At 37.0% G+C, this 27,114-nt stretch overlaps 2 protein-coding genes, 1 long non-coding RNA gene and 1 pseudogene across 3 annotated transcripts; 1 reads left to right on the top strand and 3 right to left on the bottom strand.

Moving 5' to 3' along the window:
* Positions 1–8,419: 8,419 nt before the first annotated feature.
* Positions 8,420–10,180, bottom strand: LOC148737162 (uncharacterized). The gene is made up of 3 exons (XR_015996705.1): positions 9,859–10,180; positions 9,397–9,493; positions 8,420–8,905 (listed from the first exon to the last, which is right to left on the bottom strand). It is a non-coding gene; the product is annotated as an uncharacterized LOC148737162 (long non-coding RNA).
* A 262-nt stretch (positions 10,181–10,442) lies between these two features.
* LOC148737161 (uncharacterized) lies at positions 10,443–12,285 on the bottom strand (the record flags this gene model as incomplete). Its single annotated transcript, XM_088749274.1, has 4 exons — positions 10,443–10,622; positions 10,906–10,941; positions 11,410–11,493; positions 11,649–12,285. Coding segments are annotated over 4 exons (843 nt in total), but the record flags the coding sequence as incomplete, so codon positions are not given.
* A 362-nt stretch (positions 12,286–12,647) lies between these two features.
* Positions 12,648–13,914, bottom strand: LOC148737160 (uncharacterized). The gene is made up of 2 exons (XM_088749273.1): positions 13,623–13,914; positions 12,648–12,804 (listed from the first exon to the last, which is right to left on the bottom strand). The coding sequence occupies exons 1-2, from the start codon at positions 13,871–13,873 to the stop codon at positions 12,648–12,650; spliced, it is 408 nt and encodes a 135-aa protein (XP_088605399.1). The 5' UTR covers positions 13,874–13,914.
* Positions 13,915–23,230: 9,316 nt separating this feature from the next.
* LOC148737159 (uncharacterized) lies at positions 23,231–24,173 on the top strand (annotated as a pseudogene).
* Positions 24,174–27,114: the final 2,941 nt, after the last annotated feature.

Below are 27,114 nucleotides of genomic sequence, written 5' to 3'. Positions count from 1 at the left end.
GTCGTCGCGAACTCAGGACTTTTTTGAAATTTAAAAAAAAGAACGCGAGAGGGAGAAACAATATTTTTACACTGCTAAAGAGATGGAGGAAATGGTCCTAAGGTAAGCATTGGTTTCTTCTGGTACATTGTTTTACCGGAGGGTGTTTGTTCCTACTTGCTGCTTCATAGTTTTCGGTTACGTAAGCTCGATAGATTTTTGCGTTCCTATTTTAATTGGTCATTTTTAGCCAAAAAAGGAACATAACTCTTAGGAAATGTGAAAATGGTTTGGACAAAAAAGACTGAGTAGAGGATGAGTAAAACTAACATTCCGGCACCAGAATGCAAGACAGTCACGCGTATGCATAGCTACCAGCTGACATTCATATTAGTGGGAATGGAAAAAAACAAAAGCAAAATTTTCTCATCTTGCAAACAAATGGTAAGAAGAATAATGTTAACTATACTTATGTCCATTTTCCAAGACCATAATAGCTCAGCAGCATTTCATGGAACATGTGAAAGTGTGGTGGGATACTATAATTTTTTTGAAGCTAAATTTGTTATCCAATTTTGTGTTTCACTCATTCTATTCAGATAATTTTGTGAAACACAATCATACTGTGATATTTTTTATAGCAGAGGAATCTATTTTAAATCAAAATTGACTAAATGTTCACAAATGAATGAACGTTGGAGGTTTTTAAAGAAACTGTGGTGCTGTGTCAGTGGGGGTAGATCAATTAAGATGAAATTGTAAACTGGCCACCCTGAAGATTAAAAAAGCTGACGTTTTGAGCATTAACCCTTTGTCAGAGTTAAGGGCCAATACTTGAAACTTCAGCTTTTTGACTCTCTACAGTACAGTGGCTAATTTATAATTTCAACTTCGTTGATATAACCAAATTAAATGTTGACTAGTAAGATTAACATGGACTTGACAATTAAGTTAAAAGAAATTAATTCTTATGAATTAATTTGATAGTTCAGAACAAATAAGATTCCTAAAATGTTAAATATTAACTTTGTAATAGATCCACCAAACTAATCAACTGTAAAAGCTATCACACAACTGCAACAGTTCACTTTTAACAAAATAATCAAGTGCTTGTTGAGCTGACCTTAATTTTCATATAGCCTGACCTAGCGCACTTTATTGACTGAAAAAAAAACCTTAATCCTTATCTGCGATCATGAGTAAAAAAAAAAGTAAGACATTTTTGATATTAGTAACTGAATTGAATATTTTAATACCTATTAATTTAATAAATACAAGTTGATTTTACCATAGTAAATAATAAACTTAACATCAAATCTGCCATGTTTGTTGTTTAAGTTGAACCTGCTCTACATGAAATAAAATATCAAAATATCCACGGGTAAATTAAAATAAAGGTGTGACTAACTAGGGACATTTTTTTGGTTTGCATGCTTATGGATCATCTTCAAAATATGAACAAGTTTTAACTTCTTGCCACAATTTTTTATATATACATATATATGTATGTACTGTATAATGTAATTTTAACTTTGCCTACTCTTCAGTGCAAGGCAAGAATTAAGCCAAGGGGTCCCTACTCTAGATATTAAATCACTGTGCTCTCACCCAAGGAAGCCAATTTCACACCTTTCAGTAAAGTAAACATGGTTGTGGTTAAGGTTTATAGTTTCATAGAAGCCTAAATTTTTGCACTCTTTTAGAAGTCTTCTATATTGCATGTGCAACATCAACTATTAAATTCAAATCATAACTAGTTCCAGTATTCGATCTAGTTCATGTTTTTGTTTCATTTATTTGGAATATTCTACTCTGACACTAAATGAAATGGTTGTGGACTCTTACTGATGTAAAAACAGACTAAAAAACAAAGAAACAAACAAAAAGCAAGTTACCTCATATATATTAAGTACTTCCAAAGCAGCTGGCAATAATTAAAGAAAACCAAAAAAAAAAAAAAAAAATGTGCTTACTATCCTTAGATGAGGGCACAATATTAAGGTGACTAGCATTTCAGATTACGTGGGTATGAGTACAATTTTAGTATGAGCCTACTTAGACATTTTGCATATGTTGATTTACTGATCGTTTGATGCTTCATTTGTTGTCTTTGTTCTTGTGTTTATGTTTTGTTATGAAACAAGGACAAAAGCTTAGTGTTTTTCAAGCAAAAGAGAATGGCAGTTGAACCTGAAAACATGATTTGAAGTTGAATCAGTTACTTGGGGTCAGAAAGCATGAAATGAAAAATATATTTTGCTGTTTTTTGACATCGTATATTCAAGATTGGTCTGTAATTTTTTAAAATAAGGATTCCACTTTATGATGAAATGTTTACCACAATAAACAACTAAAACCTTGAAAAGCATAAAGACTCTGACATACTGGTGATGGTTTGAATGATGTCAGTTCTTGGAAGTTTGAAGATCATAGTTTGACCCAGGCCATTTGTTTTTCAAATGACCCAATATAAAATGTCATGCAATACATATGACCCACTTTGACTAAATTCTAAACTGAACACTTTTAGTTCCTTATAACACCAACCATATTTACATTAGGAACTGAAGTTTTGGGCTCTACACTTGTTGTTTATCATCAAAACAAAGAACATTTTTAACTTGTTGCTTTATAGCAGCCTCTATTGAACAAATTTTGAAGGACTCTAGCCAGCCTCTACCATTTTTGATGACCATGAAAATATGTGAAATGTATGGGAAAGTGAAATTTTATTGCATTGTCCCAAGTTGTGTTTCTGGAAGTCTTTTAAATTACCCTAAGCAGTTTGATTGTGCATTTTTATATTTGGATCTGCTCTACATGAAATAAAATATGAAAACATCCACAGGTAAACAGAAACAAAGGTGTGGCTGACAAGGGTCCTTTTAAAGTCTTTTTAAACTTTTAACATTCTGGGTGATTTTCCACCATTGGCTTTTTTCTTTTTGAGGTTGTTCTCCTGTCCTTCTTTTTCCTTTTCCTTTCATGTTTAACATGTTCGTTCCCCTCTTCATCTTTATGTTCCCTCTTTTTCTCTTCTTCTGTGTGCTCCCTCACTTCCTCTTCTTTCTTTTGCTCCTTTTTCTCTTCTACTTTCTTCTCCTCCTTGTTGATGTCTACACAACTTTCCTCTATTTCTTGTCCTTCTTCTGGGGAAAAAGTTATAATTTTAGACATTGTAGGCTGACCAGTAATTTTCTTTTTCTTGCTGTTGACTCTCAATCATATATTTCTCTGATAATTATATTGTCCCAGTTTGGAGGGAAATGCTTTATAGATTGCCAGGTTAAGTAGGGGCCTTAGTTAAAAGGGTCAGTAGGAAATTTCCACAATCCATGGTCTCCAGGTCAAGAATATACATTTCCATGTTCTTTCAATATCTTCTAATAGAGTCTAATCATTTTGTTCAACCTTCTGATTAAATTCTTTTGTAGCTCTAATGACATCCTTATGCCATGTTATCCTCTAAAATGCAGTAGGATGCCAGTGGATCAACTAACATCAGAGATGGCCACTTTTACCAACATTAAAATCAGTATCCTTACTGGTTGGTAAAATACTGGTTATTTTACTTATTAGATAATATGCTTCTCACCTGCTTGTGCAAAAATAATTCCAGATGTACCTGGTAGTGGTTCCTGAAACAAGATAAAAAGTAAAGGGAAGTATGCCATCCACAAGAGTCACGTGTAACTTACTTTTAACAACAAGGGACAATGGCAAAAACCAAGATGCCACTGCCTCAATCTCTTACTTTCCTTTATAACCATGACTATTATAACGTAGATATAGTATTATAAAATGAAATAGTCACTAATGAAATGTACATGAACTAATCTAATTACATGACCTCATATTTCAATGGCAAATTAAAATAGGGCATTCAATACCTTTACTAAACACACTTGGAAAATGATGTTACTAACATGATCTCTATTTACTTAGTTATTTAGGTTGATAAGTTGTTTACATTATAGCATGACCCTTATTTAAAACTATAGTGATAATAGATACTGTCAGTTGTTCCACCTTGCTGTTGTTAATATTATTTGGTCAGGTGTTGATGTTAGTGTTATGCAGGAGGAAGCCATGACAGTTCATTTTGTTCAGTTGTATGTATATTGACATATCTTAAATTATTTTGGTTAAAATGAGAACTAGATCACATGAAGATCATTAAGTAAGTCTGCACAAAATAATGCTTCTCGCAAAGAACCTTGTCCCAAGGGACCCGTCAGTCTGCCCCAAGTGTTGTGGCTCACGAAGAACCTCGTCCCAAGGGACCTCTAAGTCTGCCCCAAGTGTCGCAGCTCACGAAGAACCTCGTCCCAAGGGAACTTTCAGTCTGCCCCAAGTGTCGCGGCTCACGGAGAACCTCGTCCCAAGGGACCAGTCAGTCTGCCCCAAGTGTCGCGGCTCACGAAGAACCTCGTCCCAAGGGACCTTTCAGTCTGCCCCAAGTGTCGCGGCTCACGAAGAACCTCGTCCCAAGGGACCCGTCAGTCTGCCCCAAGTGTCGCGGCTCACGAAGAACCTCGTCCCAAGGGACCTTTCAGTCTGCCCCAAGTGTCGCGGCTCACGAAGAACCTCGTCCCAAGGGACCCGTCAGTCTGCCCCAAGTGTCGCGGCTCACGAAGAACCTCGTCCCAAGGGACCTTTCAGTCTGCCCCAAGTGTCGCGGCTCACGAAGAACCTCGTCCCAAGGGACCTGTCAGTCTGCCCCAAGTGTCGCGGCTCACGAAGAACCTCGTCCCAAGGGACCTTTCAGTCTGCCCCAAGTGTCGCGGCTCACGAAGAACCTTGTCCCAAGGGACCCGTCAGTCTGCCTAAGTGTCACGGCCCACAAAGAACCTCGTCCCAAGGGACATGCGAGTTTTTTAAGTTTAAGTCAACTTTTTTTGGTCAATGATCTATGGAACATACAATGCAATATGTTATGGTAGGGTTTTCATAATGTAGCATACTACCAATAATTTTACGTGACATTTTAATGTGCACTACTTCCCTTACCTCATTTGTTTTGCTTGTGTTCGAATCTTCATCTGTCAGGAGGAGAACTAGTCTCAGTATGTAAAAATACACAATTTAATATACCTATATTTTACTATAATTGCTCAAGCAATACAGGTGATGATGATTTATCCAGTAAATTACAGAATTGTGTGGTGACTCTCATTGTTTATCAGGTAACAAATATGAAATTAATAAGCCCTCAACACATAACTTAACGTATGACCAGTGTTGATTTTTGGCATTAAGGCAATTTCTTCTGAAATTTTTTAAAGAAAGATGTTATCTCTGTTTTTAGGAACATCATGTAGTCCTAATGTTTGTCCTTATTTTCTGCTTATTATCACTGAGCAAGGCAGATTACCTGTAATTTTCTTGTTGGGTTGCATTACCTTTGCTAAGACTGGGTCTGCTTTTCATGCATGTTCAGTATCATTTGAAGGTACTTCATTTTTATTCTTTACATTGTTTTTTTCATTTTTTTGGTAATTACTAGTTTAATACATAATATTTGTATTCCTCACCTAGTATTGTGGATGAAGGGTCACCCTCCAACTGCAAATCAGGAATATTTCCTTGGAATGTCACCTGCAGGCAAAATGAGGAAAGCCATCATGTGACCCAGAATTAACATTTCTTATTTCCTTACCATTAACAATTTCAAAATTTATGCTTAACTCTATGAATAAAACTCAGGTCATAACCCAAACTTTCAACCTGGGTATACAAAATGAATAGTCAAAAAAGATGATTTTGTCTTTTAATAATAATCAAACTGAAAAATTAGGCTGTGTGGAGAAAGAAACGGTTTATACTAAAGACTGGCTATGGTGATAAGAGCTTTCCAGTTTACTTCTTCAATAATACACATTCTTTTTTTCTGTTTTGATCACTTGTGCCATTTTGCTTCATGTCACACACTCATAGGCAGATAATTTGCAGCAAATTGACCAGTCCGAGCATACACTTTACTTAATATGTGGTGTTGTATCATACATTCAAAGATAAGTTGTTACTATGTGTATTCACTTTTTTCTAACCTCTGATCCCAGAAGGGATTTAATCTCTGCCTCATCCTGGATTAAAAAAAAAAACAAGTTAACAGAATCAAAGGTAAGGTTTAATACATAAATTCCACAGTATTTACCAGGGTAGCTGTTTGAACACTTTACAACTGTGACTTTCAAACCTCATGCAGGCACATTGGTGAATATGCAAGCAAAAATCCCCTCAAAATTCATACTTGTATTATGTATCTCATAATGATTAATTTTGTGTGCTAAGAAATACCAGGAGATAGCATATCATTTGCCATATTTTTTCCACCACCTCTAAAAATCAGGATTAAAAGGGTATTTTGAACAAATTTGAATTCACCAAACGCATTCCATTTGCCTTCTTGAAATAACACAAGTATATTTTAGACTCCAACTCCAGATTTCTAGTACTGTAGTTGTTATTTGTTTTATGCAATATTATTATTTACTTACTCTCTCATGAATATGAAGCACCTCTGGTCTCTCCAAGAGGTCTCCATGTTTTACCACTTCCCTACCTCTTTGGATAGAGAAGTGTAATGGGAGAGCATTGTTGGAGCCTGCCCAGTCATATACTTCCTATATCATTTAAACAGGAAAAAAGGTTAGATTTCTTTTTATAAAAAGCTATCTGCCAATCACTGTATGTCTACATAATTTTACCAAAGTGCTATTTACAGTTTAATAATTTGTATCATTGTTTATATGTACCTGGAAGAAGGCACCTTTGATGAACTGGCACTCTTCCTTGCCGTTTGAGTGGCGGAGGATGATTTTCACTTTCTCTTTTTTTTCTTCCCGACTGACATCTGTAACTCGGGCTGGTCGGGCTTTCCTTATCTTGCTTGATTCTTTAATCTTACAGAATAAATACATGACAACCTCAGTAATATTTCATTGATAATGTAGAAAAAAGATCTTGAAATTTCTGCTGCTAAGTCTTAAAAGAGAAAGTGGTAATTATAGCAGTTTTTTTGGTAACAAGTATTATTTATGTTGAATCACTTCATTTCACTCATTTCCTCTCCTGTTTGGGGATATGTCTCTGAAACTTGGGCCATACTTTGATGGCTGGTGCTTGTTTTGGCTCCTGAAGTCTTAAAGGAAGCCTTCTAAAAATAATCCTCATTTCATTGCCTGACTTTCTCCTAATGTGTTCTTTATTTTAGTTTATTTGCAACAGGTAATCATGCCATGATTGACATAATTGATATTGGCATCATTTGTGCAATATAAGTATTTGGGAAAAGCTATTTACCTTGTCATCCTCTATTGCCTTTTGCAATGCACTCTCCTGCTCCCTCTTAAGTGAATGATCCTGCTCTAACCTCTCCCTTTTGGAAACAATGAATAACTTAAGGTGAATCTCACCAGCATTCACTTTGATTTGCTGCATCTGTCTGGATAATCAAAACATATTAACCACTTAATTTGCATACACCTAGGTCTTTTTAATGTTTGTTAATTGTGAAAAAGACATTGTTTGACACAGCTTAGTATCTGATGTATGAATAACACATCAGACTTGAGCTATATGAGTTTATGAAAATTTTCTGTAAGATCATAAGGTTGTCAATGGGTAACAAGCTGGAAATATTGATTTCTTCCTTTATCTTATCGAATATTAAAGACCTCTTACCATTCCCTTGTGAATGCATCCACAGCATCTGCTGCCCTTTTTACTGCATCCACCACATCTTCCTTTGTTGCTAATTTTAGGTTGTCTCCTTGTTATAAGAATCCAAAATAAAACAATTTTGTTTCCAGCCATCTTTAAGTCAAATCAGATCAATATTAACCTATGATGTTCAATTTTTTTTAAAAAAAAGACACATTAAAACAATTTACCAAAAATTGGCAAGATTTATGCAAGGTCAAACTGGTATGTAGGTAGTATACTGGTGCCTGATGATGGCTTGGGATATTGTACATGACTGCAAGTCAACCTTAAAATTAAAGAGTACATTATCTTTAAATTAATATAATACTTAAGGTAAGGGAAGCGCTTTTAAAGCAATGGGAGTTTTTCCTCAAACTTCCTAATGTTTATTGTTTGTTTTGACTTGTGCCCACACATAGTGATGACATTAAAATTGAATGAATACAGACTGACTTGCAGGCATGGGATCCTTTTCAAACATTCCAAACTGAACGTTGTTTGCCAAGAAAAGCTTATTACTATTATCAATACAAAATTCCCTTCATTAACATTTACCAACCTTTTCAACAAATTGTATTTTGAGGCTATTTACATTCTTAAAATGCTCACCACAAAACACTCTATGAGGATAGGCTGAGAAGTTGTGGGTGCCATTATGAGTAAATCGGACCCTGCACTTCCAAATTTTCTTTTCACTGTCATAAAAAATAACAAAATGGTAAGAAGAGTTTGAGAACATTGACAATTATGGGCATTATTGCACCTATTATTGGTGCGTAGCGGTTGTTATGGGGCACTAAATATAGCATAAGGAAACACAACATAGACTAGAAGATAACAGGATATTTTGATATGCTCAGTACTACAGAAAGTAAAACACCCTGTTATAAGTACATCCTGGAAGGGAACAGGAGATCTCAACATCCCTTAATAATGAAGAAACATATCTATGCACACACTCTTTACAGTACACAATATCAGTACTTCAGATGTATCCATTTTTAAATATTTGTAAAGTGTGAGAATTACATTACAATCTTGATGTTTAGCCATTAAGACTTAAAAAACTTTTTTAACTTTGACCTTTTTGTCTCGTATCTTAGTAAACATCCAAAACACGGATAGTAATTCAATACCTTCTCTCTCAGATCTGGATTTTTCTTTAGTTATCCAAAAGTATAAGTTTCCATGATTGATTCCATGTAGAATATTCAGAATCCTGATGATTTAAGAGAGAGATAAACATATTTGATTACTAATTAAAATTAATTACTACTTAATGTGAAATGTAGCATGCATGCATCATACAGTGGATATTAAAAATCTTGAATACCCTTTGTGATGTTTGTGAGTGATGTTTGTGCGTGATGTTTGTATTTCAAATTGTAATGTAATTTATGTTTGAAAACACAGAAACCAATCAGTTGGAGTAGCCTTCTATGTACAAATAAATTGTCATGTGGGTACACATTGCACCAGGTAAGCATGGTCACTTTTGATGTCTCCATGTGTTTTTAAGTTATATACACAGAAAAGTTTAAAGGCACGGTTCGTGCATATGTCTCTCAATAAGAAAAATTAACTATTATGAACTATGATATTAACCTACTTATTTTGTCACTGTGACTTAGTGTAATCGGAAGCTGTTTCTGCAGAGTGCAGCCTGCTTTTAGAGATAAAAATAACCTTTTATTAACTATTGATAGTCACCTTATCACATCAGGTATGTTGTCACCTTCTTGTAGGATCTCTGTAACCATGCTTCTCTGGTCAGACCTGGCCTGGTGACACATCTAGATACACAAATCTATAAATTAAAGTAGAGTTAGATTTAATGTTATTTCTTTTGGAGTTATGATGCAACACAGTGCATTGTTGCAATGCATGCATTAGGACTATATGTCACCTAGAGAAATTAAAGTTGACAGACAGTAACTGTAGTATACTTTTCCAAATGGGTCTGTTCCTCAGCAAGTGAAATTGACATATGACAAATGTGGCTTCACAAAAGTTTACAGGCTATTTTTATTTAAAATGTGACTGCTAATATATTTTACTTCTCATTAACTCAACACATTGACACCTAGGCATGCTAACTGTATTTATTTACAACAGTTTCCTTGAAAATTGCAAGCCATCCGGGCAAACATAACATCGCTATTGAACACAAACCTCCTCATTTGTCAAGTTCAAAAAGATTGGTAGGAGAATATCCTCATGGGCTGATGCTACCTCCATCACCACTTGTTCACAGTAAAGCACATCCCATGCTCTGTCCACACACCATTGCACTGCAAAATTATTATATTGTGGTCTACAAATAGTAGTGGTATTCAATCAAACTGTCATCCTTTAAGGACATCTGTGTCAAAATCTTCTAAGGGTTGGGTTTTTTTCAAACTCTTCTTCCATTTTCCTTCTTGAAATAACAAGTATATTTTAGACTCCAATTCCAGATTTCTAGCACTTTTGTTATTTGTTTTATGCAATATTATTATTTACAAATAGTAACAGTGTTCAATTGAACTGTCACCATTAAGGACCTGTGCCAAAATTTTCTAAGGGTTGTTGTTTTTTTTTTGTTTTGTTTCCATTCCCCAACTCATGCTGTAGTTTGAAATATGAATCAGACAGCTACATAGGGTATAAGCAAGGTTAAGCTTTCTATTTTAAGTTCAAATGCTACTTTTGGCATGAATATTGTTTTGTATATGGTGGAAATTTATCTAATGTCATCATCCAGGGAGAGCCCTGCATGTAATTGCATTAAATTATTGACAATAATTCCAACATACCTTGATTATTCAGATCCAGAACTCCTAAGGAACTCATAAATTATTGAAAATATTATTAAATTATTGACAATATTTCCAACATACCTCGAGTATTCAGATCCAGAACTCCTAAGGAACTCGTATCCTCTTCTACAACCCCAGCTTAAATGTAATGGCACAAAATTGAATGACTTTCAAGAACATTACTTATTGTGCATTACTTCATGCTACAAAACTGCACGAGTCAGTCAGTCTATCCGTCTATATCACACTGTACTCTACCATAATACTGTAGATTATCCTATTCTTCATCAACAGGAGACCCAATTGTTCATCTCTCTTGTTTTTCAATTAAATTATTGAGTAAATAAAATTATGTTCAAGCTAATCCCACTTTGGCTTTTTTAAGTGTATCTGTTTTTTAATCCATTTTATCGAAACATACCTGTTTCCCACTGTTCTGTGCCAGTTAAATGACATGCTATAATAAATGTAAAAAAAATATATGGTGTAAAAATTTCCTCCTTTTTGATTTAATTTCTTGATCAGTCTCACATAAATATTGTTGATTTACATCATACCTAATGTGTAAATCTGACTTGGCTTACTTTTTTAGGGCACTTTCTCAGTGTTAAGACTTAAAACACTGGCTTTTAATAGTGCTCTGTAAATTTGCCTTATAAATGGTATTACATGATACAATTTGAAATCATCTATGTAAACTATCTGCAGTTTTAAACTTGATTTCTAGTGTAATGTGCATGCTTTTTTCAGAAAATATCCTTACCCACCCCGGAGATAACTATTAGATATTCCAATCAGGATTGGGTTTTTGGTCTGCAATAGCCAAAGATCATGATTTTTTTTTTGGGGGGGGGGGGGGGGGGTCATAGAGGAAAAATAAAAAAACCAGCATTTGATGCTCTTTAATCATTCACCATGGTATTACCTGAGTCAACATTTACTGGGTTACTAGCTAAATAGCTCCTGTTGAGGTCACTGGTATCCATGTCATCAAAAGCAGAAACACCATCTGTTCAAAAAACAACACAACACAGTTTTGAATTGTGTCACATCATAATCATATACGGGCAGAGGGGTCACCTGCTTCCAGTCAAGATGCAAATGGAAGATTGAATAAAAAACAACTAAGTTTATAACTAGTGTGCAAATCAATCAAACACTTACATTCACTTGTAGGCAATGTCAAGTCCACTTGATTAACAACACCACTTGCTACCCTTGCTTCATCACTGGAAGTCCCTGGCTGGATGACTGAGTTTGTCACACTTGTTTGAGATGAGCTGGGATTTGGGTGAGTGGTTGATTGTTGAGAAAGCGAGGAAGGGTTGGAATTGAGCTGAGCAGAGGGAAGGGAGGTTTGGGATTGGTTTGTGGAGGGTGGGTTAGAATTAGGCTGAGCTAGGAAAATGGAGGGCTGGAATTGGTTGGTGGATGGTGGGTCTGAATTGGGCTGCTCAGGGTGATGGGAGGGATGGGATTGGTTTGTGGGGGGTGGGTTGGAATTGGGCTGAACAGAGGGAAGGGAGGGTTGTTGTTGGTTTGTAGAGAGTGGGTTGGAACTGGGCCGAGCAGAGGGAAGGGAGGGTTGTTGTTGGTTTGTAGAGAGTGGGTTGGAACTGGGCTGAGCAGAGGGAAGGGAGGGTTGTTGTTGGTTTGTAGAGAGTGGGTTGGAACTGGGCTGAGCAGAGGGAAGGGAGGGTTGTTGTTGGTTTGTAGAGGCTGGGTTGGAACTGGGCTGAGCAGAGGGAAGGGAGGGTTGTTGTTGGTTTGTAGAGGCTGGGTTGGAACTGGGCTGAGCAGATTAATTGGGTTATGTTGTTGCTTTTGTCTTTCAAAGACCACTGGTGATTTTCTTTTTAATTGCAGCGAAAATGTATTTCCACTTCAAGGAGGCTGTTATTTCCAGAACGCTGTTATTGCAATTCTAACAGGCATTTGTGGGTACTGCAGCCATATATTTTACTCCACTACAGTTATATTCATGTCAACATGCAAATTTGCTAAAGACCAGCCTTTGCAGCACAGTTATCTTGTGGCTTTGCCAAAATTGGCTTTTACTATCTTTACTTATGGGTCATATGACATAGATGTGTATGCACTCAATGCGATCTTTTGGTGCTGACTGCAATGACACAAACCCTTGATTGATTATTAAAGTTTACACTAACCTCCATTTCTCGGGTGTTGCAAAACCATGTATATGCGCCTGGAATTGGAACTCCCCTTGCCATAAATTCTAAATATTTCCTTGGCGTCTGCTATGCCTCTGTAAACTTTTTCCATTTTGCTCCCACGGCTCGTAGACTTGTATAGACGAATTCTATGGAAAGGAAAGTTCAACATTGACACTACGTACAGTTTACAGTGGCTATATGAAATAACATTTGAATTCACTAAATAGTAAATAAAGTATGGGGCAAATCTAAATAGAGATGATCAATGATAAGTTTCTAGACTTGTTTGGCATGTATTATTCCAGTCCATATTCCCCTCTACTCCTTTACCCACTCCCCCTGCCTCAATGATTAGCCTCCTGTCAATCTGGAAATTCTAGTTGAGATTCCTGCTTTCCTTAATTAAATAATTTTACCAATTGCCTGTTTTCACTGTGTAACCATTGCACAGGTAAAGTCAAGAATAGAAGAGATAAAAAACGTTAAATATCGAAACAGTCTCGGTAAGATTCAGATCTGTGCGTAGTTTAGAGCGATAAGTATTCTGATCAAACTGAAAATCCGTTTAAATGAAAGTCTTCGAGTAACGACTGATAATTCCTTTCTTTTTTAATTTTGATGACGTTGCGTGAAATGACTCTAAATGGGGTGGATCAGGATAACTTTCGGCCCAACCTTACACGTGTTATAAAAGGTGCTGTTTATATATATTACGTGCACATTTAACTCCGTTGCAGGCCTTACATTCGTAGCAAGTTCACTGCTCATACTTTGGTTTTAATGAATGATCCGAAGCAAATAGCTAAAGTATGAGTGGTAAATTTTGAATCCTTTGTCGCGTGGCTAAAATTTGAATTGTTTTGCTCTACCTGGGTTTTACGTGACCACACACTTCTGAGTTTACATTCAGTATTCAATGCAAACAACCTGCATGCGGGATAAAGTGCTTTGGTACTTAACCTACCTATCCAAGTCAACAGCCGCAAGTCCAGCAAAATTTTCCTTGACCAGCTCTTTTATCTTTGCACTCGAATAGTTGCCTCCAATTTTAATGTCTTTCACTCTACCCTCGCGATTCAGCAGTACCCACGGATTTCCACGCGGTGTACACTTCGCCTTTCCCTTCAGCCATACGAACACTTTACTCGTTGACTTTCCTATCGGCTGAGGTGACCCGCAATCGCTTCCAGAGCTGGAATCGCCTGAATCTCCCATGTTCGAATATCCTTGGTCAATTCATTCAAGTGATTTATTGATGAAATCCAAACAAACAGGCCCTTTTTTGTTCTGCCTTAAAAGCACGAGTCCGGCACGTGAATAAGAAAACCGAAACCAATCAACTTCATTGTTGGGGGGGCCCAGTGGAGTAATATACCAAAAGACTATTTCCGCTATCACACATCACTTTTGTGTAAAGTGAAGGTTTTGAGCCTTCCCGAACCTCTCAAGAAGTGGCGTTAGTTTGGGGTTTAAGTCTATTCGCACAGCTCTTTATTCCTTACATTTCGATTACGCAAAAGAAGAAAAAACCGCTGGCAGTGGTTTGGAAAACGAAGAAGGTGGGAGGTGGAAAAATCAACCAGCCATCGCTCAATAAAATGAATAAGAAAGCTGATACCAATCAACTTCATTGTCGGAAGGGAGGGGGGCCCCAGTGGGATGTTATACTAAAACACTATTTCCGCTATCACATCACTATTGTATATAGTTAGGGTTATGAGCGATAAAAATACTCGAAACTTTTCCAAACCACTCTAGAAGTTGCGTTAGTTAGGGGTTGAAGTGTGTTCACGGAGTGCGCAACAAAAAGAAACCGCAGGGGTTTGGAAAAAGAAGACAGTTGGGACATGGGCGTCCAAAGTAGTAAAGCTCACGTCTAGAGGAGAAATGTATTACTATTTCATGGAAACGTCACCCGTTGTGTGACCCGGTGTTAAGTTATTCGAGGAACCGTTGAGAATTTGAATGCGTTATAAGGAATGGGGAACGAAATATGGTCGATTTACAGCACTAAGTATTCCGAAATACGAACATGTTAAACATAAGAATGACAAAACTTAGTCACTCCTAGTATGTCCGACGTGGTTTTTGGTGATTTCTGCAGTTTTTGCCTTGCTTTGTAAAGTCGTTTTAAAACAGGTAGAACAGTGATAGCATAGCCATCGATCTTCCCACCCCTTGAGTAGTACTCAAAGTGCTGATAAAATACCAGGCTAAGGACCAGTCAGTGAGACAGGCGTTACAAAAAAATATGAAAATTAAAAAATTAATCACATACTCGCGATTCAGTAGATAGCCTGCTATCACAACAAATTTCAAGGAGTTTGAGTTTGGTGATTATAATTTATTAGGTAGAATAATTTTCTGAAAGTAGTCTCTGAGGCATTTGTATATTCCCCGATCCTTCAAATTCTCGAGCCTCCCGATAACTTTACCGAAAGTGGTTTCTCTACCCCAAGACGAACTGCACCGAATTCTTTGTCCGATTTTTTCGCAGCCTTTGATGACTTTGATTGATTTAACTTGCTCTTATGTTTATTAGAAGTTTAAGAAATCGGAATTCCACTGTACTCTTTATCGCCTTGTTCCTGGCCTCAAAAACTAAATTAACCTAAATTACGTAGTTACTATATTGCGAGGCTAAAACAGGCAAAAAATTACCAATCACATTATCTAGACCTCGCCATTGCCTCCACATCCTATCATCAAGGTACGACTGAAGGTCATCACGTGCTATGCCACGCCGTGCCTTAATTGGAGCCTTCAAATTGGCCCACGCGGATTCTGCTTCTTAGGTGTGTACCCCTGCCAGAGAAAACCTAATTTTGAAAACAATTGTTTAAGTTAAAAAGGCACTGGGGACACAATACTAAAACAATGAATTGAAAAAGAATTGTCTCTATAATCGTAGGTCTGCAAACGCAACAAGTAATAATAAAGCTTTTAATTAAAATATGCTGCTTTGAAAAGATAGCAATTACAATAGGCGCTTTAGCGGCAAGCTTTTAAATCAAAAAGAAAGGATTCTGCTAGTGCTTAGAGACTCGAGCAAAAAAAAGATGCTGATAATATAAGGTCAGTCTTCAGTTTTCCTAAAGAAACGGAGTCCTCAAAATGAAGAGGGAAATGGGAGACTAAAATGGCACTGTAGTGACAAGATGCTAAAACAATGAATTGAAACAGACATGTCTTTATTAACATAGGTCTCCAAACACACAAAGTGATAACAACAAAGCTTTTAATTAATTAACAATGAAAAGATAAATATTACAAAAGGCACTTTAGCGGCAAACAGAATTGAAAGTATGCCGCCAAAGTGCGAATTGATAAAGGGTTCTGGAAGAGCCTTAGGACTCAAGCCCCAAAAAAAGAAATGATGCTAAAACAAAGATTCGTTTATTGAAAAATACTGTCTTCCAAAATAAAAGCTACAAAAGGCCCTTTAGAGGCAAAATCAATAAATTGAAAAAGGAGTCTGAAAGAGCCTTAATTAAGACTCAAGGAAAAAGAACTCAAGTGAGAAAGCACACTAGGTAATAGTAACAAAGGCTTTGTGTATTAAAAAAATACTGTTTTCCAACACAAATTTATCTTACAAAAGGCACTTTAGCGGCACGCTGCAAGATCAATAAATTGAAAAGGATTTTGCTTCAGCCTAAATACTCAAGGGAAAAGAACAGAAGTGTGGAAACACACGAGTTGATAGTAACAAAGGCTTTTTGTTTTAAAAACTACTGTTTTCAAAAGCAAATCTTACAAAAGGAACTTAGCGACACGCTGCAAAATCAATAACTCGGAAAAGGATGCTGCTATAACCTAAGGAAGTTTGCAGATCGACCTATTTGAAAGATTTGTTTATTTAAAATTACTGTCTTCTTTAGTGGCAAAATCAATAAATTGAAAAAGGATTCTGCCAAAGCTTAAAGACTCAAGGAAAAAGAACTTAAGTGAGAAAACACAATGGGTCATAGTAACAAAGGCTTTGTGCATTCAAAATACTGTTTTCCAACAAAAATTAATCATACAAAAGGCACTTTAGCGGCACGCTGCAAGATCAATACATTGAAACTGAAGGATTCTGCTAGAGCCTAAAGACTCAAGGAAAAGGAACTCAAGTGAGAAAAAACAATAGGTGATAGTGACAAAAACTTTGTGTATAAAATACTGTTTTGCGAAACAAATCTTACAAAAGGCAATTTAGCGGCATGCTGCAAGATCAATAAATTGAAAAAGGATTCCTCTAGAGCCTTAATACTCAAGAGACGAGAACACAAGTGTGAAAACACAATAGTTGATACATACCTACATACATACATAGATAATTTATTTGGTAACGCAGGTTGGTTACTGGCAGCATTAAGCTGATGTGGACCTGCGACAAATCTAGCTTCTATTTAAGTAAAGTAATTAAAAAAAAAAAGTAGAAAAATCCTAGCATAAATTAAAATGTGAGTAGTGATTCAAACTGGTTTATAATCCTAGCATAAATTTCAATAGAGGTAGTAAGATAAAATTCCTAAAGATATTTACAATTTACCAAATCCTTGTTGCCAACTAGAGCAGTTTGATTAAAAGATATCTTTTCAATAATTGTTGAAAGAGAACGGAGTTTTGTTCTTAAATCTCTTATTATCCTCTACGTTCTTAACTGAACGAGGCAAAGAATTCCACGCTATTGTAGACCTATGTCTAAAAGACAGTCTTCCAACATCAGAGTTTGGTAGCTCCAGAGTTAGTTTTAAATTGTCCCTCATATTTCGTGTATTTGGACTTTTCCTAATAATTGTTACAACCTGCTCAGGATTGATCCCATAAAAAGCTTTGTGTGTCAGAGAAAGGAGCCTCATCTTATAGAAATAACTTATGGATTTCTAAGAAGACGGTATCACTGATTGGGAATTAGTACCTCCGTGTTGTTTGAAGATAACCTTGGCAGCCCTCAGGTGAATTTTCTCTAAAACACCTAACTTTGCTTACCCCATACAAAAAATTCCATAAGTGATGCTTGGTAAAATTCCCTTAAAATATATGGACTCCAAGATATGAGAGAGAGGCTTTTGAACCTGCGCAGTTGCTTTACCTTCTTGACCATAGACATTGATAGATCTTTGATGTGGGGTCCAAGCTTAACTTCTTGTAAATCATAAACCCAAGATAGTATGACTTGTTGACAAAGTTAATGGCATGACCAACCAGTTTGACTGGTCTTAAAGGACCAATGAAAGCATTACGGGTAAGAAGCATAACCTCAGTTTTATCGGGATGAATTGTTAAACGTTCCTGCTACACCACTTAGCTATATCAGTTAAATAAGTTTGGATCTTAAGGCTGACATCATCAATGGAATTGCCTATACAATATAGAGTTGTGTCATCAGTAAACATTTCCATCTTTCCACAACTAGGCACTTCAGGCAGATCATCGACGTAAATACTAAAAAGCATGGGGCCAAGTACTGTGCTTGGGGTACGCCAAAATTGACGGTCACTTCATTAGATCTTTGCCCCTTAACCTCAACAAACTGTATTCTCTCAGATAAGTAATTTTCAATCAGATTGTTTTGGTTCCCTGATATTCTACAGGCTTGGAGTTTGAGGGCCATCGTGTTATGACAAATGTAATCAAATGCCTTTTTAAAGTCTATAAACAGTATTCCCACAGTTTTGTTTTTATCCAGTTCGTGTCTCCAAACTTCGGTCAGGTGCAGCATTAAGAGTTCTGTTGACCTGCCAGTTTTGAAAATCCACTGGATTTTGTTGGACTTGTTAAAATGGCAGTCAATGGAATCTCCTGTTATGCCCTCGTACACTTTGCTAGGAATAAGCAATAGAGAAATAGGCCTAAAGTCACCTCTTTTAGAGCTATGTAACTTTTTGGGTACAGCTTTCCCTTTACTCAGCTTCCATCGAGGAAGGTAAATTGGGGATTTTAAACTTACTTCCATCACATAAGACAGGCCAACTGCTACAGCATCTCCTTCAAGTTTGAGTCCCCTTGAGGTAATGTTGTAAGGGCCACATTCTTTTCCAGGCTTAACTCTTTTATCGATAACCCTTTTAATCTTGTGGACATTAAGTTGTACTGGCTCAATAGTAGGTGTAATTTGGTAAATGTGCTGATGTTCATTACCACTGGTATCTGTTAGAATATCATTTGCAAGCCTCTCACCAACTTTAGAGAAGAAGTCATTGAAACTGTCAGCCTTGTGTTTAAAATTTATTGTAATAATTCCATCCTCATTTTTAATTGCACTCACATTGCCTTTTGATTTGCCTTGCATTTCACCGGCGTACCAACCTCCAAAAGTCACCTGAGCTCTTTGCACTTTAAAATTTAACTTTCCGATATTCAGCTTCAGCTTCTCTCGTGATCTTAGTTACAAGATTACGTTTTTTGCTATACCGTTTCCATGCATCTGTATCACTTGGGTTCCTTTGCTTTTCTTAACAAGACATATCTCCTATTCATCTCCTTGATGATATTGCTATTCATCCACTTCAGTCCATTGGTGCGAACCTTTACTTTACAAGATTTTAAACGCTCATTCATTATGTATTTATACAAATACTCACAGGCCCAAGCAACATAATCCACATCATCAAAAGTTCCACAAATACTCCAGGGTGATGTATCGAGGTCCTGTCTGAGATGGTCAGAGTTAAGGCTCTTAAAATAAGTCACTTATTTAATCACAGGACTTGACTTTTGCCTTCGCAAATTCACCAAAGCATATTCAAGATGGAGATCAGAAATCCCTGGGTCATGACCGCTTGCAAGTTTCACCTTGGATTTGTTGGATGGAAAGATCAGGTCTATGGTTGTGTTTGAAGATTCCGTAATCCTACTCGGTTCTTCAATCACATTCTCTAAACCAAAATGTGTAGCCACTTTTAACAAGCCCTTCCCCATACTTTTTTGATATTGGAGTCAAAGTCATCCATGATCATAATGTTGAATATTTTCAACCAAAGATCGTCCAAGATTGCTTGGAGCTTGTAGAAGAACTTACCGTGGGTTGGAGGACTGTAGAAGGTTCTTGTAGAAGGCACTTCAGCCACACGCGATCGGAAAAGGATGCTGCTATAACCTAAAGATTTAGGAGAAAAGAAAACAGATCTGCAAACACATTACGTTATACTAACAAATGCTATTAAAGCTAAACCCCAACGTTGTTTTTAATCTGTGCCACGAAAGAAATAATAATAATGATAGCATGAAATAGAGCTTCACGACTTCTTTTAGTTGTTAAACTATAAAATGAAACGTACTGTGTTAATAATAAACGAAGGAAAGAAAGATGAACGAAAACTGAAAGAAAGCTGAATCACTCAAATATACCTAAACTGTGGAAAAAAGAAAAAAAAAGGGCGAAGTGTTAGTGACCACCCAAAAATCCAGTTTCGATGCCGGGCTATTTCTCGTTCGCATTCTTTTCGCTTTTTTTTTTTTAATAAAAAGATAGAATGTCTACGAAAGGCAGACTATAATTTTTTCTTTAACTGATAAGAACTCTCATTGATCTTGTTATTTTCTTGTTTTTTCTTTCTTGTCTTTTTCGTATGGCGCGAACCACATAATCTCTGGAATTTTAGGAAATTTGCAGTTCGACCAGAATATGGTGTTTCATTCTTTTTCTCTTTCTTACTCTCCTTCTTTCTTTCTCCCTTTTTTCTTTATTTCTTTCCTCGAAAACTTCCCGAGTTCACAAATTAAACTCGACAATTTTTCCAGAACATGACCGCTCTCGCTCGCCCCAGGCTCCCTCCCAAATCGAGGCACGATTGAAAAAATCGAGGCTCGATTGGAAAATCGAGGCTCGATAGGAAAATCGAGGCTCGATTGGAAAATCGAGGCTCGATTGGAAAATCGAGGCACGATTGGAAAATCGAGGCTCGATTGCAAAATCGAGGCACGATTGAAAAATCGAGGCTCGATTGGAAAAACGAGGCTCGTATGTCGAAGCTTGGCAAAACGAGGAATCGTGGTCGTTTTTGATCAGGGGCTTTTGGGCTCGTTTCCCGGAAACCGTGAATGATCCCAAGTTGGGAGTTCAAGACTGAAACTTCTTGCCTCTTTTATTATTTAGCATTGATGGAAGTTATCAAAGTTATCTGGATCAAATTTTCTTCGGAGTTTGGATTCGTTAAAACTACACTTTTTCGATATCATTTTTAACGACTGTGAAGCTATTCGTGTAAGGTTTCCCGCAGAAAGTGACCGAGATGATGGGGCAGAAGCACACAACTGTGAACTGAATAACTCAACTGCTAAAGAGTATGACGAGGATCTGGTACAAGCATCGAATTATGTGTACCATGGAACTAAGGTACATAGACGAGCTGTTAATTAAATGTCAATTGCACCTCTCTCTTTTTAAGCCATTCATCAGAGCTGAGGGATACTTTCATCCATTATTTGTTATTTTTACATAATTTTAACCACCTGCTAGCGTCGTTACGGATTTTTTGTATATAAGAAATTACCAAAAACAAAAATCCTTTGACCTCCTTGAGGACGGACACCCAACACCGTTAACAGAAGCGAGTGCTTTGTCGTATTCATTTTAGAGCCATGCTCACCTGCCTTGAGTAAACAATTGATCGCTGTTCTATTAGAGAAAGCACAACCACGCTTCTAATAAGACAATTCTCGGGAGAAAAGATAACTGGAATGGTCATTTTAAGGCATTTCTGCAAAAGGCAGTTTTATTCCATTGGTTCGAAACTTAAAAACAGTCGCAATAATTAGATCAATTTCATGGCCCGGGAGATGCTAAGAACAGGTAGAAAGATACAATTGAGCTATGACCGGGGTTCCTAGATGTTGTTCTTAGGGACGTCACTATACTCTTTAAATCCTATCTACAGGCATCCCTTCCCGATTTTCTTTTTCTTTTTGTATTCAAGTTCTCGGGGAGATGTCGGAGAATGTTGTTAAGGTATTGAATAATTACTTGTGACATCCCATTTCTCTTTTTTTTTTCTTTTAAAGAATGTTTGTGCTCAATCTCCATGCGAAAACCACGGCACCTGCCAGTCGGGATTCACGAGAAAACGATATCGATGCTTATGTGCGTCTGGGTTCACTGGCCACGATTAGCTCAAATGGATAGAGCGCTGGACTGTTGTGCGGGAGGTCGAGGGTTCGAGCCCCGGCCGGACCAACACTCAGGGTCTTAAAAATAATTGAGAAGAATTTGCTACCTTTCTATAACATCAAGAAATGGTTAGATATTCTAGTCTTCTCGGATAGGGACGAATAAATGGAGGTCCCGTCTCCTGCAGGGTTGGGGTAGGAGACGTTAATTTCCCACACACGAGATTACTGTGTGATGGATGTCCTCCCCTAGGGTGGGATGGGTGGGATATAGGGCGCACTTAATAAGGAGCCTCGCTCTGTTGTGCGACCCTCACCACACTCTGGTGAAAGTGAGTAAATCAAATCAAAATCGGGTCTACTTATGACGCGTAATTTCAATTTTCTTGCTCTTTCTTTAGAAAGGATCTCAAGCCAGCCCCATTATGTGTTTTCAAGCTGTAGTGTCACCCCAGCCTATTACAGGCATTACGTGCCGGGAAAAGTAGAGCGAAGAATGTTCCTCTCCAAAGCCTCGCATTTTTTGTTCTAACTGGCTTCCTCACACACCACTGGCGACAAATAGCATTGCACGTCATACCTCCTACCCCCCCCCCCCCCCCATTCCCCCTAGTTCCTGCGACCTCTGTAATTCAGTATTTTGACCAAAGGTCTATTGACTTTATTTTAGACATCGACGAGTGTGCTACAGATACACACAACTGCAGCAATGAAAACGTCGTTTGCCAAAACACCAACGGATCATTCAAGTGCATTTGTAAACGTGGATTCACCGGGGATATACACAACTGCACAGGTAATGAACATTGCAGAAACACAAGTTTTATAATCCTAATTATAACGTACTCCGAAAATCACATCTAAGACACAAACGTTTCCGTTAAGACGACTGGATTAACAAGCCGTAGATCTGGTTTTGCATTGCACAACTCCGCGTTCCCCTTCCCTCCTTCCTAGAGACAACAATGATGATGGGTAAAATCCATTGATTTTATCTAAGACCTCGTTGACTGTGCTCTAAATTCCCACAACTGTAGCGAGGATGCCAATTGTACAAATACCGAGGGATCTTACAACTACTCTTTTGGAAAAGCTGTTTCTCAACGATCAGGTGATTTTATAATAAGAACATTACATAAAATGCAAAATAAAAACACTCCATGAAAAAGTCCTGCCAAGATGAAACCAAAAATAACAAGAAGAATCAACAGACATGATTCTCAATCGGTTGATAAGTGGTAATGGTATCAGACGGTAAAATAATCTAACATAATGATATAATGTCATTCAGAACAGATCAGTTTTTATAACAAAATGAATTAGTAAGAATCCAGCTTGATGATGTTATTCGTAGCCCAGCTAATGATCAAGAACAATCTAAGACTAGTTACAAATTCACCATCAACGACCGAAGTAGTCTTTTCGATTGGTATAATGCTTACCTCGAGGTCCAGTTCCAGGTTCAAAAGAAAGCCGATGGTACTGCCTTTGGAGCAGACCGATTATTCAAGAAGGGTCGTTATAAATAATCTATGGTACCTGGAGACAGAGCACAGAATAGCTAATGCCAATCAAAACGCTGGATTTAAAGCACGACGTCTGTTAACAAGTGGAAACAATGATGTAAATGTAATCATTCCTCACAACCGTTATTCATTTTTCGAAGAGCTTGAAGATCGCACCTTACCAACAATGAAATTACAATTTCAAATCCAGCTATTAGATGACGCAAATCTCATCTGTAAATTAAACGCTGTCGATAATGCTCGCGTTGTTATCGATTGATTCTTTTTATGGGTTGCCAGACTCCAAAAAAAAGATAGTCTTTACGAACAATTTCTATCAAACTTTATGAAAGTGGATCAGTGGACTTATATGCAAGAAATGTTTGATAAATCACCTCAGTGGCTCTATATCATCGGGATTTTCTCAGATCAGTACAACCATCGATAATATAAAGCATGTCTTTGTATTTCTTCAGCGTAATAAAGACGGTAATGATGAGGCGAATCCGTATGAATATTATACATTCAATATCAACGCTGACCGTGGTGGTGGTAGTTATCTCGCAACTTGTCGTTTAGAATATGGTAATGGCGTATTTTATCCCGACGTGGAATACGATAGCGACTCCAAAGTGAGAATATTTAATGATTTGATGAGTTATGCAATGCGTAAGAATGATTACAATTCAGGCACGGAACTTAATCTCAGTAATTTCAATTCTCTTTTCGGAGTTATTTATTTCGATCTCCGTTATCAAACTGAAAAGGTTACAAGAGATCCCAAACAGCTTATTTTTAGATATAAACTCAATGCTCGAGCAGCTGCTGATGGTGTTTTCAAATTGAATGCTGTTGTACTATACGATAAAGAATTAATAATAAAACAAGTCGATAATGAATTGCTGATAGTGTAAATTATTTAAATTTTTGATTGATTGATCTATCTCTTTTCTTGTCAATTGAATATGTTATATGATTGAATAATTGTATAGCGTATATTATATACAAGATATGACACAGTTATTTGAAATCAACGTTAAACTATCATCAAATCAAAAAAAACAAAAAATTAATCTAGGTAGAGCTTATAAAAACAAACAGTCAATAACATTGAGATTAGCTTCGAACGCATTGACAGGTAATGATAAACTCTTGGTTCTAGAGACAGTCGCCAAACGGTTAACAAACATCGTCAATTGAAAAAAGGTATGGATATAAAATTGGCTCAATCAAGCATCAGAAACCAAATTGGAGGCAGCCTTTTAACATCAATTATTAGACTAAGAAGAACTCTTTTACCAACTGTTGGAAAGACATTGGGACTTTCTGCTTTATCTGGTTTGGCAAGTGAAGGAGCATCTCAGTTAGTTAAAGCAATTTCTGGAAAAGGCGTTCAGTCAGGTGGTTTTCTAATACCAGAGAATAAAATAAATCAACTCATTCAATACAATAATGTATTAACTGAAAAACAGAATAGATATATTTTAGGCGCTTTACAAAGTAGACAAGGTGTTCATATTAAACCAATACAGACTCAAGAAGGAGGAGACCTTGGGACTATTCTTGCTTCAATTGGTATTCCAATGGCTAATGGTTTGGTTAAGAATTTAAATTCTGGACGAGATGCACCACGGCTGGGATCAAAAAAGGTGGCGAAGGAGCTCCAAGACTGGGTGCTTGCGCATATCCACCTCCATTTATCAGAAATTGGTCAAATGATCTAGTTGGCAGAGGTTTAAAAAAATCAAAAAAAAAAAAAAAAAAAACCTCTAAAAAAAGGCAAAAGATTACTTCCAGGAAAAAAACAGCCCGTTAAATTCAATTCCATTAATCGGAGCAATTTTGTAAGACCACAATTTCACAAAACAATCCCTTTAACCAACTTTGATCTGATTAAATGGTGTGAATATCTAAAACAAATTCCAATAAATAATGTTTTAAGCAGAGATGAAAAGGTTCCCCACAACCATAAAAAACTCTATTTATTCACATTATTTACCCATCATACATGTCAGGATCACATTGGGTAATTATAACAACTTTAGTTAAAGATAGTGTCACCAGTTACTTCCATTCATTTGAAATGCCACTATTTGGGGACTTTTCAGTAAACAATCACATAATTTACATACCTGGTAGTAAACATACAAAAAGATATATAAGAAGTCGCGATAGGTTAAAGTTAGAGACCTTTTTCAGTTAGTTAGTGTTACTACGAGGAGCTCAGAGGAGCGAGAGCCGGATAGGGTAGTTGACATTATTTACTGCAATCGTCAGCCGTGTGGAAGACTGCCTATTAAAAGTGCTGTGGACATTGATAAGCGCCAAGGATCTTTAAAGAGAACCGTGAGTTGTGTAGTAGTACACTGAGATTGAAGTTATAGTATTTATAGAGGGCTGTAAGTTAAGAGGATAGTTATTGTATGGGTATTAATCTCGCTCCGTAGCTAAGTTAAGAGGATAGTTATTGTATTAGTTATTGGTATCGCTCCGTACTACGTCAGTCAATAAATTAGCTGATTTAGTATGGGTTATATCTTTCTGGCGGTTGACAAAATACCGTAACACTACCTATCATCAAACGATTTACGAGTCGTGAACGACAAATTGTGTTCTTAATTTTAGTTTTAATTGCATTGCATTATTTTTTTTTGGAGTTAAGTCAAGTTTACAATTATTTAAGCACAGTTACATGTTCATTCTATAATCATTGCTAGTAATACAGCACGCACGTTTCGCGCCCTTTTTTTCTCTTAGAAGACGCGTGTCCTTTCTTGATGATGTGCCTGTTAATTAATTTGATTTAAGATTGTTTACCTGCGGATTGGCCGTTTCAGTGTAAATTAAATGATAAAGATCATTTGATGAGGGCGCTTTCAGTCGTATTTGACACCCACCAAGAATGACTGTTTTACCTGTCGTTTATAATTTGACTCGCCTTACGGGCTTGTCAAAATACGGCACAACTCGTAAAAATACTCAGCGAAAATTGTTTGAAGAGCTAACAAAAGGCTGCATGCCTTGAGATTTTCTAAGAAGTCAGAGCCCTATCATACTGACCTTGTGTAGATAATTTGTTCATCAATCAGATCTCTTAGTGAACATGCATCACCTATGTAGATATCTTATCAAAGCAGTTCAGAGGAGGGCATTGAAGATTATCTTTCCAGATAATGGTTATGAGGAATCATTTGTTTTGTCTACTCTCCCAACCCTAAGTAAGCTCAGGGATATTGCCTGCATCAGGTTTTTCAAGGACCTTCACAGGACGAAATATCAAGAATCCGTAATCGGAAACGTGAAAGAGATTTGTGAAACCGTTGCGGAAACATTACAGGTAACACGTGTATCCGCTGGCGGTTTGGTGACGTTTACTCGTGTTTCCGTTGCTGCGGTAACAACGGAACCGAATCACTTTTTTACATGTTTCCGTCAGGTTTCAGTTGAAGGAAACAAATGTTTCCACATATGTAACTTCATGTTTACATGTGCGGAAACACATAGTAACGTTCCGGAAGCATGAATTTCTTTATATTTCCGTCAGACCGAAACGTTCACGGAAATACAAGGTTACGTTTCGGAAACATGTTTTCCTGTTGTTTCCGTTGACGTAATAAGACAGAATGTCGACGGAAATACGAGGTTACTTGTAGGAAACATTTTTTCCTCTTGTTTCTGCTGATGTACTCAGACTTAGAGGGGAGGAAGGACAATGTTCTGTTTCAGAAACACTTTTTTTTTGTTTCAGCATGCGCTGTAGTGGTTTTTTCTCTTCCTTTTTCATTATTACAGGACAGGTTAATATGTTGTGATCGTGCGTTTTTCTATAACCTATACCAGACTTATACTGTTCGT

This window comes from Stylophora pistillata, chromosome 2, assembly GCF_964205215.1.
Source record: "Stylophora pistillata chromosome 2, jaStyPist1.2, whole genome shotgun sequence".
NCBI lineage: Eukaryota > Metazoa > Cnidaria > Anthozoa > Scleractinia > Pocilloporidae > Stylophora > Stylophora pistillata.
Note: the sequence above shows the minus strand (reverse complement) of the source record. Positions and strands in the feature narration are given on the sequence as shown.